General features: G+C 39.2%; 1 protein-coding gene across 1 annotated transcript in view; it reads right to left on the reverse strand.

The window, feature by feature from the left end:
• The window catches only part of LOC124286728 (proto-oncogene tyrosine-protein kinase receptor Ret-like), a 101,101-nt gene that overhangs the window by 17,912 nt on the left and 62,104 nt on the right, over positions 1-21,085 (reverse strand). The window contains 10 exon segments of the mRNA XM_046723153.1: positions 3,042-3,186; positions 4,108-4,276; positions 4,278-4,409; positions 4,753-4,912; positions 5,228-5,440; positions 8,031-8,295; positions 8,849-8,929; positions 10,412-10,524; positions 11,458-11,599; positions 17,654-17,904. Of these exon segments, the coding sequence (XP_046579109.1) occupies positions 3,042-3,186; positions 4,108-4,276; positions 4,278-4,409; positions 4,753-4,912; positions 5,228-5,440; positions 8,031-8,295; positions 8,849-8,929; positions 10,412-10,524; positions 11,458-11,599; positions 17,654-17,904 (1,671 nt within the window).

The raw sequence follows: 21,085 nt of genomic DNA on the forward strand, positions 1-21,085 counted from the left end.
CCTTCTGTTTCCATATTTGGTATACCGGTCTGTCTAAGGTAAACAAGAACAAATTAATTAAAATTGTCCTTTCAGCAATTCAATTCGATCATCTATGTGTACTGATTGAGGAGAGAGTAACACAGAATGCTCAGAGAACTGCCTCTGACTGCTCTCATTACCCCAACAGGGAGTGCCATCTTCTCCCTTCCCGGCATGTTTTAAAGACTTAGTGATCCCCGGACTCTTTTATCTTTTGTAGTATTAAGTTATTAAAAGATATAGAAATTTAGAAAAAAGAAATTATGTCAGCCAATCAATAAACAAAATCATCATAAGGGTGATGAAAGTACTGACAGTGATTCAATCTTAAATGAACTTAAGGAATTTTATTAAAAACGTTATTCTTCAGATGAGAAATATGAAACAGTTTCTCATTATAAAAATGTGATAGCTCCAACCTTGAGTGACCAACTGAGAGACAAATTAGAAACAGACATTGACATGAATGAAATATCACTGGCAATAAAAATCATGAAGAATAACAAAAGCCCTGGAATAGATGGATTTTCGATAGATTTCTTTAAGTACTTTTGGAAAGATCTTAAAGTTTGGATTTTCAGATTTATTAAAGATGTTTCTGTAAGAATAAGATGTCTCTTACCATAAAGAGAGGAGTTATCACCCGTATACCAAAAGGTAATAAAAACAGAAACCAATTAAAGAACTGGAGACCAATTACTTTATTAAATGCTCTGTATAAAATAATAAGTGCCTGTATCTCTAACCGATTGAAAATTACCTTACATTCTCTAATACATGATAAACAGACTGGATTTATACCATCAGGCAGAACACTAAGTGAAAATACAAGAGTACTGTATGATATCATGTTTGAAACTAAGAAACGAGATATACCGGGTTTATTGATTTTGATTGATTTTGAAAAATCTTTCGACACAGTTTCTAAAGATTTTATTAATTCTGTCTTATTAAAATTTGGTTTCGTTCCAGAAAGTATGCGCTGGATTAATTTGTTAACTTATGACACAACTTCATGTGTTATTCAGAATGGACATCCCTCTGAGTTCTTCCCTAACAAGAGAGGCTGCAGGCAAGGTGATCTATTATCACTATATTTGTTTCTTTTTTGTGTCTGAAATCCTTGGATGTATGATAAGACAAAAGACAAATAAAGGGTATTGTAATCGATGAGCAAGAATATAAGTTAGGCCAATATGCTTATGATACAGAATTATTTTTGAATGGCTCAGAGGATAGTTTATATGCTGCGATTGATACAATTAATACTTTCTACAATATGTCCTGGCTAAAAATAAATATAGATAAGACTAAGGCAATCTGGATTGGCTCTAAAGCTGGAGGCAGAGACATGCTTGAATGTAGAATGGCAACGAAATGAATTCGAAGTCTTAGGAATTAAATTTACTCCTGACTTAAATGATCTTTGGTATATCAACACAAGAAAAAGACTAGAAGACATTAATAGATTACTAGCGACATGGAGAAAAAGAAAACTGATATTGCTTGGCAAATTACTGTTATTAAAACACTTGCTCTTTCAAAACTGGTGGATATCTTTAATACGTAACCTAACCCACCAGATGAATTTATTACTTCTCTAGAGAGAATATTTTTCAGATTTATTTGGGATAATAAAATTGACAAAATTAGACGGAGCATTTTGAAAAAAAGATTATAAAGAAGGGAGTTTACGCATGATTGATATCAAAGCCTTTGTTAATGCATGCCATGAAACTATCCATACTCAGACTATATGTCAGAAAAGCAAATGTAAGTAATCCATGCAATTTACCATTAAAAAATATACTAAAGTATGGCGCAAATTTTCAGAATATTGTTGAAATTGAAAATCCTTTTTGGAGGGATGTCTTGAAGGCATGGAAATTATATTAAACTAAAAACACTATTGAAGATGACAACATCAATGAAATCTTATCCCAACCCATATGGCTCAATCCTAACTTTAAAAACCCAAACCCCTTTATCAGACACTGGGCTAACAAAGGAATTTTAACAATTAAAGACTTGTATGATGAACAAGGCGTGGTCTCTTTTGATGATTTACGAAATACATATTGGATAAGGGTACATATTTAGATCTTGAATACACCTTATATATTTTCCCTGAATCATGGAAAAAGACCTTAAAAGGTTACAGATATATGTATACAAATGGCCTTATAATATACTCTTTACATAAGGATTTCATGACTTCAGCTAAAGGTTCAAGAAAATTTTATGATAAATTGCTATATGATAGTGTTATACCACATATCTGCCATAAATGGAAACAAATATTCAAAGACATTGATTTTAAATGGCCCTTGATCTTTAATCTATATAGAAACAATATAACAGATGATAAGCTTTTAGATTTTAAATTTAATTTTTGAATTGAATTGTTTATACCAAAAAAGAACTTTTAAAGATGAAACTGGTTGACAATTTAATATGTACTTTCTGTAATGAAGCAGATGAAAACATATGTCATATATATTGGGAATGTGAGGAAACAAAAAAAAATTGGAATGAACTTCAAATTTGGATCAAAACATACAGGAATTCCAGTTGACAAAGTTTTACGTTTGGTTTGGTATTGTAAGTACTAACCCACTACTTTGTCATACAATACTTTCTGCTAAAAGTCACATCTATATTTGCACCCTGAAAAAAATAATTCCCAGCTAGAAAAACTTTATAAAAAAAATTAAAAGACATTTTCATGGTCGACAACTTATATATCCAAAAGAAACAATGTTTTTGATAAATTATCAAAAAAATGGTTTCCTCTATTCCCATTATTTGATCCAGAATGACCATTGTTAACCGCTGAAACTCAATGTGCAATATTTACATATATTTGATCTTTCAGCAATGTATACTCACATAAAGCTACACATATACTCAAATTTGTATTGATGAGAACAGTATAAACAAAAAGTTATTAAAAGATAAGTCTAAATTATCAAACGGTTTTCTTATATTCTTTAGGAGAAAATATTGATTATTATACTCACTCTTCAACATCTTGACAGCGACCGTGGCGTATTTGTCGTCCCCGTAGATGGCCCACGCTATGGCCTGGACCACCTGTCCGAACTCCCCCTCCCCTAGGGTCTGCTGGAGATGGAGATGCTCCCTAGGGAACTCCCACTTGTTTACCTGTACACGGGATCAGTGATTGTGTAGGTGTAACAGCGCTGTGAACTATAGTAGCGGTCATCACAATGTGACAACTTAATGTGGGAGAAATGCCAGACGTGGTTCAGGTCCTGACTATAGGCGGTTACCGCCTATGTGATACCCAGGAGCACGGTCTGGCGCTGACTTAACAAGGATTAGGTGGTATTTTAAAGCACGGTCTTAGGCTTCTGTCGGGCAAAATGGATCAGTATTTCAGTATAGGGTGGGATGGGTCAGTGGCAATATGGGACAATAACCCGAAAATATGACCAGTCTGTAGGGGATTATCCTGAGGACAGCGATGTTTTAAAATGGCAGAAAAAGTGTTTTTGCATTTTGTTTATCCAGAAGGTTCTTAAACGAAATACAAAAACGTGGCGAGGGTAATTCAAAATTATGAAACGCTCTGGAGGGTACTTATTTTCAGTACATTTGTGCATAAAAAAATCTCTGATAGCCCTTTCGCCTGTCCCTGACTAGACGCACCAGCTCTGCATCGTAAGTGATATATTTGCCAGACCACGTCAAAACAGCCAATAGGTGCATTGTATTGTAGAAACGTTGCCATATTCGGCAAATGCATACTTTGAACCAACTCTTTTGTAATCACAATGTCTTCTCATGTTCTTGAGTGCTCAGTAAAAGCGACGAACCAGATCCATATTGTATCATAAGCATGTACTTATTATTGTAATAATGATGACACCAGGTGTTCGGGAAAAGGTGAGCGTATCCTGCTCCCGTCATAACCACAAAAGGGGCGATTCCATAATACAGAGATATTTGCATCAGATGAATCACAGATGAGTCGTTGATATTAATAATGGTGGGATTGTGTCATTTCAGCATAAGATTTTGTCAGTTTTACAGAGTCGTGTTTGTTTTGTGTTAACTACTTACACGGATGTCGTTATTGACAGGCGGCACGGTGTTGACTTTAGGCGACCACTGCGGGGAGGGGTTAGTGTGGTACGACGTCCTTGGCTCTCGGTCCTCCAAATAGTCAGACGGCAACGCCGTCATCGATACAATGCTGCCAACATGTTTCAGAACCTGTGAACGACGACAGCGACGTCGACGCCAAACCAGCCAAATGACAACACTGACGACAATGACTGCCACTACACAAACGACGGATGAAGCAACAGATGCCTTGCACATATTGTCGCAGGATTCGGTGTCGTCTGCTCGTTGCTCGGCAACTGTAACGTACATAAAGCAGTTACAAGTAGATGTAAAAGTAACCTGACGGTTGCTCATTTTATAATTTATATAACATTCCGTATGATGACTTTCTGCATTTATATAGCGTTGTATTAGCAAGCGTGTCTTCATGACATTAATAAGATAATGTTCGGAAATGTTCATGAGATCAACACAAATTTTCATTCCACACAAATACACACTGCATCAGAATATTCTGTTCTTTTATTTATATAGAAAAGCAACTCATGATCCCATGATTGTTGTTGGAAGTTTCCCAATTAATGTCGGCCAACACATGAACGTGTGTCGAAATCATCTTTTGACAATGAACATATATACCTGTACCAGCAACGTGAGTGACCCTCTCTGTGTGGGTGACGCCTAGTCGCAGGTCCCCCCATACAGTGACACTTGACCGGTCTCCCGTCACACCAGCACGGACCTTTAGCCATGCCGATACCACGCCCTGTCGTCGGACGGGTCTCGCCTATGATTGACTCTATAAAAGAATTGTTTGCTGTAGTCGTGTTGTTTCAAAAGATCAGAAAGGATCATTTGATTGATATGGACGGTCGTTCATATTCTCGGCGAGCACATCAGCACATATTTTCCCTGAATCGCCTAACGCCATAATGTCCGGTATTTACAAATCTATTTCTCAAAACCTGAATTTTGCTGCGTTAACAACAAACAAACACTTTGGACTCTGCATATCCTGAACTCTAAGAATCCTTCCTATTTATAAGAGTTTATTTTCCTTTTCAGGAGTTTGGTACCAGCGAGTCACCAGAAAGCACTAAAACACCTTCTATACCTTTAGTACAGTCCTGCGGACAGAGATAAGCATTCAGCTGCTCTAGTTCATCACAGACTCGGTCTGGGCACGTCCTCCAGAAGAAGGTGCAAGTGGAATACAGTCGACTCATGTTCGTGTAGCCAGGTCGCCATCGGCAGCGTCTGTCTGCAGTGCCCAGTCCGCAGTTGTTCTCACACGATGACATGTTCATGTACTGGGAACATCCTTCATCTGGGAGCAAACAATCAGAATAAACTGAGAACATACTCCACCAGGAATCAAACAATCTTCTTTTAGTCCGTGAGTGCGACGTTTCGATAATCTGTATCTGTATCGTCGCACTCACGAAATAGAAGAAGTTTGTTATCGTTAAGGTGGTTCAATATTGTACGTCCCAACTTCTAAAATGCCAGAAGAATGAGGACAATATTTATTGATATACAACTTCTTTATTCTGTTTAGGCGACGTTTCGACATAGATTCTAATGTCGTTGTCAAGCAAGTGGTGTGATGTACCGTTAGTTGTTTAACAGACGTAAATAGGTTTAAGGTTGACATACTACTCTGGTTCATGTGGGGATCCAACATAGGATCTGTTTGTCTGCAAGCCGCAAAATTTTCATCTGAAGTTCACTTTCGATGGATGCATGATACCAAATAGCCGTTTGACCGAGTTAGATGACCGTCTCTTCACAATTTTGATGATACGCTGCAATATTTAAAGAACGCCAAAGGAATGCTTGTAACATCTATTGTCAGATGTTACAATACGAAGCGCCCTACAATCAGTCAAATGTAAGCGTCTGACTGGACGATGCAAATTGGCGATCGAGGTTCACTCTCCCGTTTTGTATGTGATCTGTACGGCCAGCTTGTCAGTACAGAGATACCCCAAGAGCAATTGCTGGCCATGTAGCATCTGACGCATATTTGTCCTTTTCAGAAACTCAAGTGTAAGATGTATATGGGCCAGAACCTAGGAACCGAAGATGACGAAAAGCACTTTTGATGTAACCTTCATGAAACAAGATCACTAACATTGCTTGAACCACGTCAGCTTGTGGACATCACGAGCATCATCAGTATCGTTATTGGACGAACGAATAAGGACAGAAAAAGGACCGAATGCCGATTGTATATCCTAGTCACATAAATGTCTCGGCAAATAAACACTGCCCAATTACCAGCACTTCCCGCTTTCTTCTGCTGGTAATGTATTTTGCCCATGTCACATGGTCATGGAACACCTATCCTCATTACTTTATCGATTCAAAATAATTATCGCAGTAAAACCATTTATTGTGGTGTAGCAAGTGTTCTATAGAGCAGTTGGCTTTTCGCCTGTCACAAATCAACGTTTCAGTTACAAGTTCGATCATGTCAACATCATGACTGAACAGCTGGCTGCCACGCCAACGGACATAGAGTACTCGCTTACTTTATTATTTGAATAATTCAAATCCGGACCAAAATATTCAAAACGGGAAAATGTGCTTTCTGCAAAAGTTTATAGATGTTTCTTATAATTTGAATCCATTCCAATCAAAGCCATATCACGTTTTAAAAATGCGTGCCATTCTGAAGCATATAACATTAAATGTTCTGATGGAAACATTGGCACGAGCATAACGTCATTAGCAAGTTGGATTCAGAGTCGGGTGAGTGCCACTCACACTGTACGATTGTCTAGACAGTCTAGAAGTGAACAATTACCGAAATGTAACAGCAATAATGTCTTAGTTTCACATGAGGCACGTGCACGTTTTACAAATAGCAAACGCCAACGCAACAAAACAACCGGTCGACGAAACGGATTCTACAGTGCGTACAAGGTAAAACAGGGTTTAAAAACATATGGACGAACCTCCGAAGATCAATGATCACTGCACATCACAGATCAGGGATCAGAGATTAACTGAGCCTTGAATGCGCACAACCGATGAAATTGCTAACAGCTGAAGGTTTGGTGTAAATCAAGCTAGGGTCCATGCAGGAAGCAAATGTACTGTAAGTCCCCATGGTCCCTAGTATGGTGATCTACCTTCAGTTGTTGGCAATCTATAGCCCGTTTTTATATTGTATTGTCATCTATAGTTAAACTGTTTTAGATTTAATTACTAGTTTCAAATTCGTCTCTGTGATAATCTAGTTATTTTACTGTCCTTCGTAGGTTTGTATAATTTACTATTACTTACCATGTATACCAATTAATTGTTCTCGTCACGATATGGCTGAAATATTGCCGAGGTGACGTTAAAATTTAACTCACTCACTCTCACTCACTCACTCACAACCGATGAACGTCCAAGCAAGCCGATGTTGTCGGTATAAACGGACAGTAGCCCCACAATGAAGTCATTTCGCAACATCTATACGGTATGTATACTCAAAGCAAAGAACACTGGGATCATTTGGATATTGTGACCTCGAAGAAGCACACACCTATACCACTCACCTTCTCTCTGAAGATTTGTGATCAATGGTAGTCGTTATTACGACTGAAGTGTGAGGTTTTCAAATGATTTATAGCAAATTAGACTTAGACTCTGTCAAGATTTGTAACTTGTTTCACACAAACACAAAACAGAGGTGACAGCTGCACGAAAGGACGACTGAATATCACTGCTGACACCATGTAGTGTTCGTGAAAAGGGTAGTCATCCCTTGCTTTGTGTAGCAGGGTTGATCACAGTACTGTAACTGACATTACTTCCGTTTCATTCTTTTCCCTCATTACAGTGACATTGCCTTCAAGAAGTTTAGTATTCCATGAAATTGAAATAATAAATTATAAAAATACATAAAATGTCTCTGTGATTACCACATGTTCCTAGTTCTCTGCCGACATCGCCATGGAGGGATACCTGGATGGTTTTCACGATGATTTCACCACCATCTGTCCGGGCGTGCACATCAACGGTGAAGACGTTGGCATGAAACTTCTGCAAGGAACGGTCATCCACGACATAGACAATCCCCTTCCTTGGAGTTACTGCTAAAGGAACGGAGGAGTTGATGGCGTTGTGGATGCTGTAGTGGTTGATGCTGGCGTTCCTCAACTCCGGAAGAGCCGACAAAGTTCCGAGCTGTAACCAATATAGAACTATTACAATCCACCATTGAGGAAACTGGTGGGGTGCGACGTAGGCATAGATTCGTATGACCATAATAATCCCTTTGGAATTACATGGCAAAATAAGTCTATGCTAGTGGTAAGAGAAAGGGGTTCCGTCTCGTTGAAGTTTGATCTTGCTGTTGCCTAGACACTCGATATTTGTACAGGTCATCGTGACATAATTGAAGTCGTGATGAGTGCGGGAAATTAGTTTGCATTATAAATTCACAGTCGGGTCATATAAGATAGTAAGCGTCTCACGCCGGAAGTGGAGAGATGGAAGGTATTATTCCTTGTTTGAAGGTGGCAATACTTTGTGGCGACAACACCATTTGGAGAGACAATTGAAAATGTAATAAAACACTGTAATGAAATAACCAATGGACGTTTGTCTCAATACATGAACAAACTTAGCTTGAGTTTCATTGGTCCAGTTCTATCACAGATGACGTTTAAGATAAACCAGTAGTTATATGAGACTGGGACCTTTAATCGGGGGAGAAAATAATGAAAAGTACACTTACCCTGTAATATTTTGCTGCGTTCCTGTTCAGTCTCATCTTAACATAAGGCACGTGTCTTTTATAGTTCAGTCTGACGATAGCCTGTTAACAAGTGAGCTCAGAATTCATTATGACGGATAATTTTCAAATATATGTTGTCAAGTCATTATGACAGGAATCAGATATATTTACAATCAGTGCATTGGCCTTTATGATATGAACATCACTGAACTGACTTGCCACAACTACGAGAGGAGGCTGACGGCTGTGGGTACACCGTGCAACTTTCACATCCTCTCTCTCTTGAGAGAGTGCCGAGGAATGAACTGAGCTTGAGAACAGTTTCAGCAAGCAAGGTTTCAAGAATTCTCATCTCTAGTGATACTTTGATGCTCGTTCATGGACGACGATGTCTGTTAAATGCCAAACCGTTACCACTATCAGTCAGGAGTTGGCACGTAGACTTTTCCTTCACTGTGGAAGTCAAAGCAGTGGAATATCTAACGCCTCTTGCTCTGTAGAACACAAAGCTTGTTCCATCAGGTTCCAACGTTTGGCTTTCCGTCAGTTCGTCAGGAATCGGGAAGATCCGGGTTAGAATTGGTCTTCAGTAACCAGGATCGGTCAGTGAGGCTCGCTGACTTGGTTGGCACATGTCACCGTATCCCATTGCGTAGATCGATGTTCATGCTGTTGATCACTGGATTGTGTGGTCCAGATTCGGTTATTTACAGGCCGTCACCATATAGCTTGAATACTACTGAGTGCGGCGTTAAATAAGAAACCACCCTTCTGATGGACTTTCTCCCAAAAGGTAAAACCACTATTGGCCGTTAGCATGCTTAATCTCAGGAAAATGCACGCCAGGCGGGTTATCTCACCAGTACCATGCACATGTGTACAACCTGTGAAGTTTCCATGCATGTTTGGAGCGTTGAACACTTTGACCAGCTTCCGTATTTATCAGATTTGACACCATGAGATTTCGCAGATTTTAAGAAAGGTCTGCAAGCATTATGTAGCGGATGGTGACGTAATTCCGCAGTTGATGACTTTTTACGACACCAGAGGGAATGCTTCTATACCTGTCCAATCCCATCGCTCTAACATCATTCTAATAGTGTGGGGATTTCGGAGTAAAGCATGTAGATAAAAAGATTTGGAAACAACTCCGTCAAAGTAGAATACGCTCAGAGCGTATCAGTCACCTTACGCATTATGCACATTTTCAATTCCATTTTTGTAGCGCTGAATGTCGTAACCTTTTACACAGTGAAACCATCTCAACAATATACATATCATTATGATTCGTTGTAGATTCTACTTTGGGATCGACCTACTGTATTTGCACCAATGATATAGGAGGTGTTGTAGATAGTCCAGTTTTGAGGACAGCAAGAGTTAGTGAAAAATGAAATGCCCATGGTTACATAGTCACATCTATTTCTTTCTCTCCAATGCAAGGTACACAAGTCTCATCAAACATTCATCAACAAACATTTAATAGAATGCATGTACTGGTGAAAGTGGTGTAGACACAAGTGTCGTCACTATCAAGTTTTATGGTTTCTCCCACCGCCTTACCGTATCACTACTGTTTGCAGTGGAACTCAACTGTGGCTGGAAGCCTCTGTCTCGCACGTGGATATCTACAGAGTAGGGTGACTCCACGTCCTTTGTTATATTTGGTACCACGGCTAAAACACAAACACAACTTAGTTGAGTATACTCGTTGTGCTGATTACATGAAGAACGTAACTGCGCTTCATATAGAGCGGTGAGAATGTATTGTTATTGAAATAACAGCCTAATGTTTGGTCGTTCGTCTGATCAATATTTTATCATAACAAATTCATTGACAAAACTCAAGGCAGAGAGACACGCCTTGCAAGCGTGCATGATGTTACAACTCACAGGGTTATGTCAATATCAAGTGTGATCATTTGCACTGATTCAGACAGACCTTTGGCGGTGCACTGAAGACACCAGATGATTGTAAACAGCCTGGTGGATGTTCTAAATGTCAACCAAAGTTCGGTCCATGTCAGTTAGTATTACCGACTGGTTCTGGTCCTGTTGTTTCAGGACATGTTCTTTAGGGGAGAGGTCTGAAGAACCAGCCGGAATACAGTACATCAATGTTATTCTGCCTTAAAAAGACAGTTAGAACACATGCAACATGTGGGAGGGCATTATCCTGCTGCAACGTCCCTACATTTGCCCAGATGATGGAACATGATCTGGAACGATGACGTCCTGGATACGTTTGTCTTGTTGACCTGACAAGTCATGGGTGTTGCACAGATTTAGATAACGTCTCCAAAGAGATCACATTGCTTTTCGATGAATATCAAAATGTCTGGCAAGTTTGTTTTTGCGCCATTACCGTTTGCAGAATACTGAAAGGTTGGTTTTCGGTGCTAGTGCGTTGAGGTCATGTCACTGTGTTAGCAATATCAAACGTTTTTCGTTTGGTGTCACAGAGGAATGCTACTTCCCGCCACCAACGAATGTTACTTGCAATCAGAAAGGAACGTTACTTGCTATCAGAAAGGAATGTTACTTGCTTTGAGAAAGGAGTCACTTAGTACCACAGAGGAAAGTTACAAAGAAAGAGAGATAAACATTACTAATTAGTAGAAATCTTCCTGAAGGCGTATTGTGTACATCCAGCTTTACGGTGCCCACGAGTCTCTGCGTGTCGTTCACAACTGTGACGTCATACTGTTCTGGCTGTCCTTTGTCACCCTCTTGCAGCATCTCGGAGATGCTCTGAAAAATGACATCCTTAAAGTCACATGATCGTCATGCACGCATTTCTGTTTATCATTGATAACTAACAACTTCATTTTAGTATGGTGATCTACCTTCAGATGCTGGCGATCTATAGCCCGTGTTTTATATTGTAGGGTCTTTTTAATTACACTGTTTTAGTTTTATATGCTAGTTTTATGTTCATATCTGTGATACTCTAGTATCTTTACTGTTCATCGTCGATAGGTTTAACTTTTCACAATGTTTTCATTTTTGTATTATATAAATTGTTTTCGTCACGATATGGCTGCGATATTGCCGATGTGACGTTAAATATTAACTCACTCACTACAACCTTTTTTAGAAACTCACAGTCCATTATGAAGAAGCTCTTTATTGAAACGTGTACAAGAAACTCTTTTTTTGGAAACTTGTACGAGTTTAGAGTACTTAACGCCATACTGAACTCTGTCAGTATAAATATGTTATCTTCATAAAACATCGTCTCACATGCAATGCAGAGACATAAAGAAACGAAGAATGAAACAAACAGAGAAAATATATTTACCATTAATATAAATGAATTTGAAAAAAAAATCATAACTTTTTCGGTTATGGATCCAGGGTGGATGGGGGATATTTACGTGGTTAAGTATTCCCATCCCGTGAAATCCACAGCCAGTAGAAACTACTCCTTTGCTACTCAGCATGAAAACCATCCATTTGATGAAAAATGGACCCGAAGCACGAATAATCGACAATGAACACTGTATCAAATATACTCATAGAAACGAATAAGGGAACACATGAAAGTACAAGTGTCCCTTTATTTAGTTTCAGAATTTCACTCACAGTGCAAAACATACCTTGTGAAGAAACCTGGGAAAAGAATAAAGGCACACTTGTACTTTCATGTGTTCCCTTATTTGTTTCCATGCGTCTATACTAAAATTGACACACACACTTTTTTCAAATTGAAATTTATAGGAAAATCATTGCTAAGGCTAATAGAGGTATGTTCTGTTTTGATTATAATATTTTAAGGCATCTTCATTTCCATAGTTTCCTGTGTTTGTATAGAAGGGGGCACGCAATGCACGGGTCGGTGAGTATAGCAAGGACACATACAAGACTGACTGAGTTTAGTTTTACGCCGCTTTTAGCAATATTCCAGCAATATCACGGCGGGGTACAACAGAAATGGGCTAAACACAGTGTGCCCATGTAGGGAATCGAACCCGGGTCTTCGGCGTGACGAGCCAACGCTTTAACCACTAGGCTACCCCACCGCCCCACACATACAAGAAGTGAATAAAGTAAATAACTAAATTAAATAAGTACACTTCATCTGTCGGATGACAGACTGAATCTGACGGCTATAGCGAGGTGTGTTGGGTCTCATAGGCACTGGAAATACTTGGTTTTAATAAGATTAAGTTGTCCTTTATAGGTTCGTTGCATTGCGGTTGGATATCTCAAGGAAATTACATTTGGTTGATTTGTTGGATGAATTGGTACATCCCCTTCAACCCAATATCCCTTTTTGCGTTTTGTGTACACAGAGAACAACGAAGAATCACTTCATTTACATGCATATTAATGGACTGTAAACAATTCGGCGTACATCTCTCCATCGTGACGTCACATTTCGAGCTGTTCAACCAGACAGTATCATTAGCTGTGTACAGTTAAGTAGGTGCAGTACTGTGGAACACCGCTAATCCGTACTGTACAATCCCAAATTATACCTCAATATCCACCAATCCTGTTCCTTTGATTGTGATTATATATCGCCGTAATGTCCGACAGGCATGATGTCCGGATAAACGAGGTTTCACTGCCTAAAACATCTATTGCTTGAAACATTATTGTCTGAGGTCAGTCACTAGTATGATTGGGGTAATGTCATACGATGATTAAGGTAATAACCAAGCCTTCAGTGTTATATGTCATAAAAAACAATGTAGTGAAGCATTATCGACGTGGACTATTTATCATTACAGCAAATCAGCCTTAAACCAAGCTTTCATCTTGCTTGTTTCCTCAGTGTATGCCACTCATAATTCCCCTTCCTTATGGCGATGTAATTGAGAAGCAGTAAAGTAGGCCAATTTGCTTCTGTAGTTCAAGTAGAATTACAGCAACACACAGGCCTTATACGGGAGCTGTGCCGATTGCTGCTGGTCTTTTCTGTAGTGTTTGTGTAAGCCATAATTGTAAAATGGTTTCCAGCTAAATGACATGGTACAACTTCCGGTTTGATCAACCATTGTTTTAATCTATAGAATGATTCATGGATATGTTTGTTTAATGGAATCAGGTTTTGGCAAGACAGATTGAATGGTCATTCTATCTAACCTATCAGTTCGCCATACTCAGTTTCGGTTATTTACGGAATTTACTCCAGTATACTGTGTACCAAAACTATGCCCAGGTGGTTCGTGCTGCTCAGCTGCTAAGTGCAAGCTTGATGTGGGAGGAAATCCGATAGTAACCAGGTCCTGCACTAACTAAAAATGTGCAAGAGTCAATTGACGTTCCTTGAAATCTTGGTAAAACGGAAAGCATACTGGATTGTTCCCCGAGTCGTGAGATGTAAACACCAAAGGCTGAAACCTCTCGAATATTGCTCGACATGGAAGGAATGTTGATTAATAGAAAGTCATTTCTCATTTTATTCAGCCTTGTGAGTTTCTGTCGCCCTGAATCTTTATGCGTGGATCTGAGTATGAACTCTATGAAGCAGTCCCATTGGTCCCTTTCATTTCAAGATGAAATATGCATACATGAGATATATGCGAAAACAACAAAAACTTATATTTACAATTACTGATGTTGATCCAGCAATAGGCATAGGTTATCTGTAAGTTTAATTCAGTTCTAGATATATAATATCATCCTTGTCTGCTATTCCTTTCTCAGTGACTTATTTCATTAAGCATTACATGGCTGTAATGGACCATTAATGTTTGATGCTTAAAGTAATGTTCTCTACGGACTATGCTTGCAGAATTGTAAACTTTCGTTCCTAAATTGTAGTTGCTACAGGTTTGGCCAACATTTTATTCATACATATTTTATTCACAAGAAAGAGGACTGAACAGAAGTTTTCACAACTTAGGTAACCTTCTACCAATGGACATTCACATGGATAGCCTATAATACTACTTTTGTACACAAGACAGAGGACATACGAAGAGTATACAGCTGTGTGTAGCAGAAGGCAGATTTTAGCATTTATTTTGATCGTTTAGTTTCATTTATATATTTATCTCTCTTCAGTTACATCTCTTTTAATTGTTTAGTTTACTTATGGATAGTGTGCAGTTGAGATGGGCGATCCCATTTAACAATAATGACATACCATAGACTAGCTTCATTTGACAATTTTAATCAGTAAGATAGAGTAGACATTCTATTAAGTAGTCATAAACGAGACATATAGGTCTTTTAATCATACCAGTTCTAGTTCAGGCATAATGTTACTGAGTGCAGGTGTAGCGTAGGTTTGTAAACAATAGCTTATATATCTTTGATCTACAGGAACAATAATTGGAGGCATATTTAGTTTGTATGTTGGGTTTGCTTTTAGAACCGCTTAGAGTGCTTGGTTTCCTTACTGACAGGGGAAAATCATTACACAACTTTCCTGTAGAGGAGAAAACTGACTGATTAAATAATAGTGTTCGACTGAATGGTGTTGATACATTGTGTCTTTGGTAAAAGTTCACACGCCTGAGAAGGGGTTACATGGTTATTAAAACAGTGAAACAAGCGGAGCCCACGATGCTTTCTTTTTCTGCAAGTGTATTCCAACCCGTTTCAAAATAGGGAACTTCTCGGGAAGCATACATCCGTTAACCTGTAACTATATGAGCTGCTTCTCACTGGGGTTTGGTATGAAAATAGTGTGTTCAGTGTTGAGAGTCTCCTTATTTTACATACTGTCTCTTTCGCATGGATGTTTTTGTGTAGATTCAAGATAGAGCGTTATACCGAGATGCTTCTGAGCACTTGTACTGTATAATCCTTTAGCATCAAATATGATTTTCCGGTTTGAATTTGCTTCTTTCAGAGGCACACCAGTGCTCAAATATTGACGACTTGATAATGTCGTCCAATTTAAAGATACATTTTGATGTCTATGGCCTGAATATCTTTCTAAACAGTTTAACACGTTAACTTTTCTATTATTTCCAACGGTCGAATGCTTTTGACACATCACAAGATATGATCTCGATTATAGAGTTCAGAAAGCTTATGACCAGTAAAAGCCTGAATCACAATAGCCTTTTACCAAAATATGAATTAGTCATGTTACACTTTGGAACTACTCTTTGTTTGCCAACCCATCAATTTAGCGATACTTTAAATAGTTAGAAGCAAGTATTAGTATTCTGCTACCTTGCTTATGAAGCGACATGGCTTGTGCATCTTTCCATATGAAGGTATATAGGCCAGTTGACAGTGATATATTTAACAATAGACGAAGTGGTTTGCTAATTGAATCTGCAATATATTTCAAATACTGTGGCTACTCTGTCCGGCCCATATCCCTTGTTTGCAAGGAGACTGTTAATTACATCCGATATATGTTTCCGTAAGTGTAATTGTATTTAAGGGAGCGTTTCCTTCTCTGTAGTTGTATGATGTATGATGTATAATATATGATCGCAATCTGTTAACATTTCAGCTTTCCCTATGTCAGAAATCAAGGTGGGTTGATCATTGTTTTATTCAGAACACGTGAATGGACAGAGTTTGATTTTCCAGAACGTTCAACATGATGACGTGACACTTTACAGCATGAAGGCGTGTTTTCCTGACGCACATTTTTTGAAAGGTTATCCAAATTCGAATACAGTGATTCCTATATTTAATACTTCATATTATTAACTTAAGATCTTTGCTTTCGATATGCCGACATATCTCGATCCCAGTTTGTTCTTTGTGCCTTTGGTCTTGAGTAATCTCTTGTTCTTGATTCTATTCTAAGCTATGAATGGTATTTTCTACCGGGATTATATCTGACCATCAAATCTTCCAAGGATAAGAACCCTTTAGAAAATATGTGACCGTTAAGCCATCACGTCAACAGTCCAGGACAAATATCGCCGTCTGTCGTACATTGAAACAACCGGCATATTACAAGTATTCTTGGAGTTGATTAGTCAGGAGCACCCTTCATCAATGCAGCAGGCTACAGCGGTTTAAACAAAAGCTGACTACCGACCGGTAATTGATTCCAAAAACACACAAATCAGAACCAACGCCTCTGAGTGGTTACAGTCTTCGAGAGCTGCTTGAAGACCTGGTCCAGTGCTCTTTGCATGGCCATATGGCTATATTTTCCTAACTTGACCTTTCGAGGCCTATAGTGGTAATGCTAGGGTTCTGGGATTACTTTCTACATATTGCATCTTTTATCCTACGTCTTTCATATCACAGTATATCATGTTACATAGGAAGAAGTCACATGGCGACATGACGACTCTTATTCAAACTATCAGATTATATGCATGTCGTATATGTTATAAAAGCCTTAAAAGGAAACGTCACTATTGACATCATCTATTGACATATCTTGTATATTTATGGATGATATTTTTTTAGAAAATTTCATTATCTTAGAAAACATACGTTTTATTTAAACGTAGATGAGGAAAAAACGAATGGACAGTTCTATATAAAAAGCTTCACGTCGTCGTTTGTTCTTCAAAAGTTTTAAATAGGCAAAGCTAATATTACTATGTATAATTGATTTTTATGAGTATTTCCATCTGAAGTTGGCAGATCATGACTCATTTGGCGTTTGTTATCATAATTTGCTATGTATTTGTTTATATATATATTTGATTGTTGAGCTATTACATAGTGTTACAAAGTATTAGTTAATTGTGGTGGATCTTTTCACCGTGTTTGTATATGGTCTTTCAACGTCAATTTGCAATCTTTTATTTTTAAATTGGCATTTCAATAATAAACAATATTTCAGTTCTTAATATAGCACTCGTATTGTCGCCAAATACATTTGACATATATATCCAGAGGTAAGTTCCGTAAGATTCGTACCTTGGTATCGTCGGTGATGTCTTTTACAGTCAGTTGTGAGCTGTCTGTGATAAATAACAGCGGGTTGTCATTAACGCCAATCACATTGACAGTAACAGTCGTGCTCGTTTTCCCAATTTCTTGTGACCCTGATTTCACTGTACATGTTACGTTCGTGCTGACTGCCTCGTTCTCTTCACGATCAAGTGGTTGTTTTAGGCTCATCTCAGAAGTGACGTTATTGATGGTGAAGTAAGGTGGAGCTGGTGATGCTGAAAATGTAATAGGTTAAGATGTACAGACATTCGAAACAAATTTTATTCGAAATAGAACTGAAGGCACTATGCAGTTATTAGTTATAATTACATATACTTCGCATGGAAAGCATAGAATATACTAAGAACATTTTCATAATATTGCAAAATGATTATACTATCCAGGTGCAATTAAGGATCACATGCACAATGTAATAATAATATGACCATGCAATACATGAGAAAGTAACTAGGTCGTTTGTCTGCTACATCTCACCAGATTGCCTGAAAAGTGTTAACAAAAAGTCCAAATCTAATACAGCTCCAGGGCCTGATGGCATTCGAAACCGGTACTGGAAACTGTTCCCCTGTGTCCAAACAACATTACTTCACTGTTTCAATTCTGTTGTGGACACAGGTGATGTTCCTCCGTGGTTCTAAAAAGGTCGCTCAATACTCCTTCCCATGAAAGGAGACTTGACTGATCCCAAAACCTTCCGCCCTATCACATGTTTGAATACTCAGTATACAATCTTCACAGGGTGTTTGACAAACCTCGTGTCATCCTACTGTTCTTCCAATGATTTAATTTACAGAGAGCAGAAGGGAGCGAGAAAGGGATGTTGTGGGGTGCAGGGATCAACTTCTTGTACAGAAAATGATTTTGAAAGAGGCTAAAACATATCACCGCAACCTCTCTATGTGTGGGATTGACTACAAAAAAGCATACGACTCTGTCCCTCACGAGTGGATTCTGAAGTCTCTCCGTTGTATTGACCTTTAATGAGTTGCTTGTCAACTCAACTTGAGATGTACTCGCAAGTGTTTGTCTCTAAATCCTTTGAGTTTTCTGCTCAATAGAGAGGAGGGTTACCATCCCGGACCTCCTCAGCACAGATCGCCAACACCGCTTACTCATCTCCTTTACACGAATGACATCGAGCTTCTTGCCAAAGGAGATACCAATTTGAAAGAGCAAGTTCTCCTTGTCGAGACATTTTCTAATGATATTGGCATGGCATTTGTACTCGACAAATGTAATACTCTTCATTTGAAACGTGGCAAGGCAGTTAATGGTGGATGGGTCAAGTTACAGGGGGGAGGAGTTATTGAGCATCGTGTGGAAGATCAGGCCTACACCTATCTTGGAATGCAAGTTCGAGACAAGCTCCAGAGTGCCCAAATTCAAGACAAACTTCGGGCAGAGTACAAATCTCGCTTAAAGGAAATCTGGAGCTCAGAGCTTAATGCTCGAAACAAGGTCAAAGCCACCAATACTTTTGCTGTGCCAGTCCTCTCCTATTCCTTTGGAGTAGTTGATTGGACAAAACAAGACATCCAGAGACCGCCTGACCAGAAGGATCATGTCTGATAACAGTTCCCACCACCCTCGTTCCTCTCTCAATCGTTTATACATGCCAGTCAATTCTGGAGGTCGGGGTTTGATTAATGTGGCGGCTCTTCATGATAGAATTTTATTGTGTGCTTTTGCACATATTTATTTATCGGATGATCCTCTGGTGATGTATGTCAAGACTTAAGGTGAAAGCAAAGAATTCCACAGCTATTTTAAGCGTGCCAAGGTTGTTGGACAGAATCTGAAATTTGAGGTTGGTTTTGCTGATGGCAATGTACTGCTGGACGGTACAGCGATGGGAGTAAACCAGGTAAAGTCCTTCACCAAGTCTGCCCAGAGTCGGTCATTTGTGGAGAAGCTTTCTGAGGAACCATTGAATCGTGTGTACATGCAGTGTGTGGAACAGAATAGCAATCCCACCGACTCCTTCGCCTGGATGAAGACGGCTGGTCTGAAATGTGAAATTGGGGCTTCCATTTTGGTGCTCAGGACCAGTCACTTCCCACTCGCAATCACCAATGTGTGATTCTTAAAGAAATTATCAATATGAAATGTCGATTGTGTAATACATTCACAGAGACTGTCCAACACCTTGTCAGTGGATGCCCTTCCTTGGCACAAACAGTATATCTTAAAATACATGATAGCGTGGCTCGCTGCTTTTATTACCGTCTCCGCCATGCCTGTGGCTTTGACTCCGAGGTCCATCCATGGTACGACCCTGAACATGTCCAGGGCGTCATGGAAAATTATGCTTTTAAACTTCTGTGGAATAGGCCTATATACAGCCTCAGAAGAATTCCAGCCAACAAACCTGATCTTGTCCTTTTCGATAAAGCTAATGAATTTATTTATACCATTGAATTTTCTGTCCCTTTTGACAGCAATGTGATTGGCAAGATTCAGGAAAGGCATGATAAATATGCGGACCTTGCCTTTGAAATGGCTCGCTTGCATCCCAAATATACTGTCGTCAGACTCCCCATTGTTTTCGGTGCCCTTTGTTTGGTACCTCCTGATCTCTTAGCGCAGATCAGGAGAGTGCCCGGGTTCTCCACCGGGAGCACAGCCCTTCTGACAATCTGGGTAATGCAGAAGGCTGCAGTGTTGGGGAGTCTTCATATTCTCCGAAAGTTCTTGGTGGGTTCGACTAGGCAGTGTTTCCTGGGAGAAGTCCCATTCGCTGTCTGGGCTGCATGTAGAGGGGGCAAGGGTCCTGAGCTGATGATGAGCCTTACCAGCCTGACTGTGCCAGGATCACCCGAACCCTCTCTGCTGCATACTTTCTTTAATCTGTCAAACATAAATAATGTGGGTATTTATATAGCGCTACCTCCAGGTACTAATACCCGCTCATGGCGGTACATGTCCCGTGATTGAGTGTTCCATACTCGATTATTCATAAATCACCGCCATTCAGCAGGAATAAAGCAGTGTTTGTATTCGCTCCCTAGTTTAGGGTGGTGGATTATTGCGATAAAACTAATTTCCTAATCACAAGAAATCTCTGCTGATTGCAATACGCTTAGTTATCTTCACTTAAAACATTTAAATTGGTTGAGATGAACAGTGTATGCCGCTTTTCGTTGATATCTTTTTCTAGTAGTAAGTGATAGGAGCAACATTCAATCATGCCAGTTGATGATAAATATTGTGTCAAATCAGAGAGCACTTATAAACATCACAAAATAGTCGTAGTGTGAAAGCATAACTGGCAATGGAAACGTTTAGTCCTAGTACAGCAATACGGCGTCCCCTCCAAAAGTGTCTCGGAAAATGAGTGATTTGGACTTTACGCGGCTTTCTAGCACTATTCTAGCATTATTGTGGCGGTGGATGCAG

The sequence above is a fragment of the Haliotis rubra genome, unplaced genomic scaffold, assembly GCF_003918875.1.
Source record: "Haliotis rubra isolate DU_JTF1 unplaced genomic scaffold, ASM391887v1 Scf39, whole genome shotgun sequence".
NCBI lineage: Eukaryota > Metazoa > Mollusca > Gastropoda > Lepetellida > Haliotidae > Haliotis > Haliotis rubra.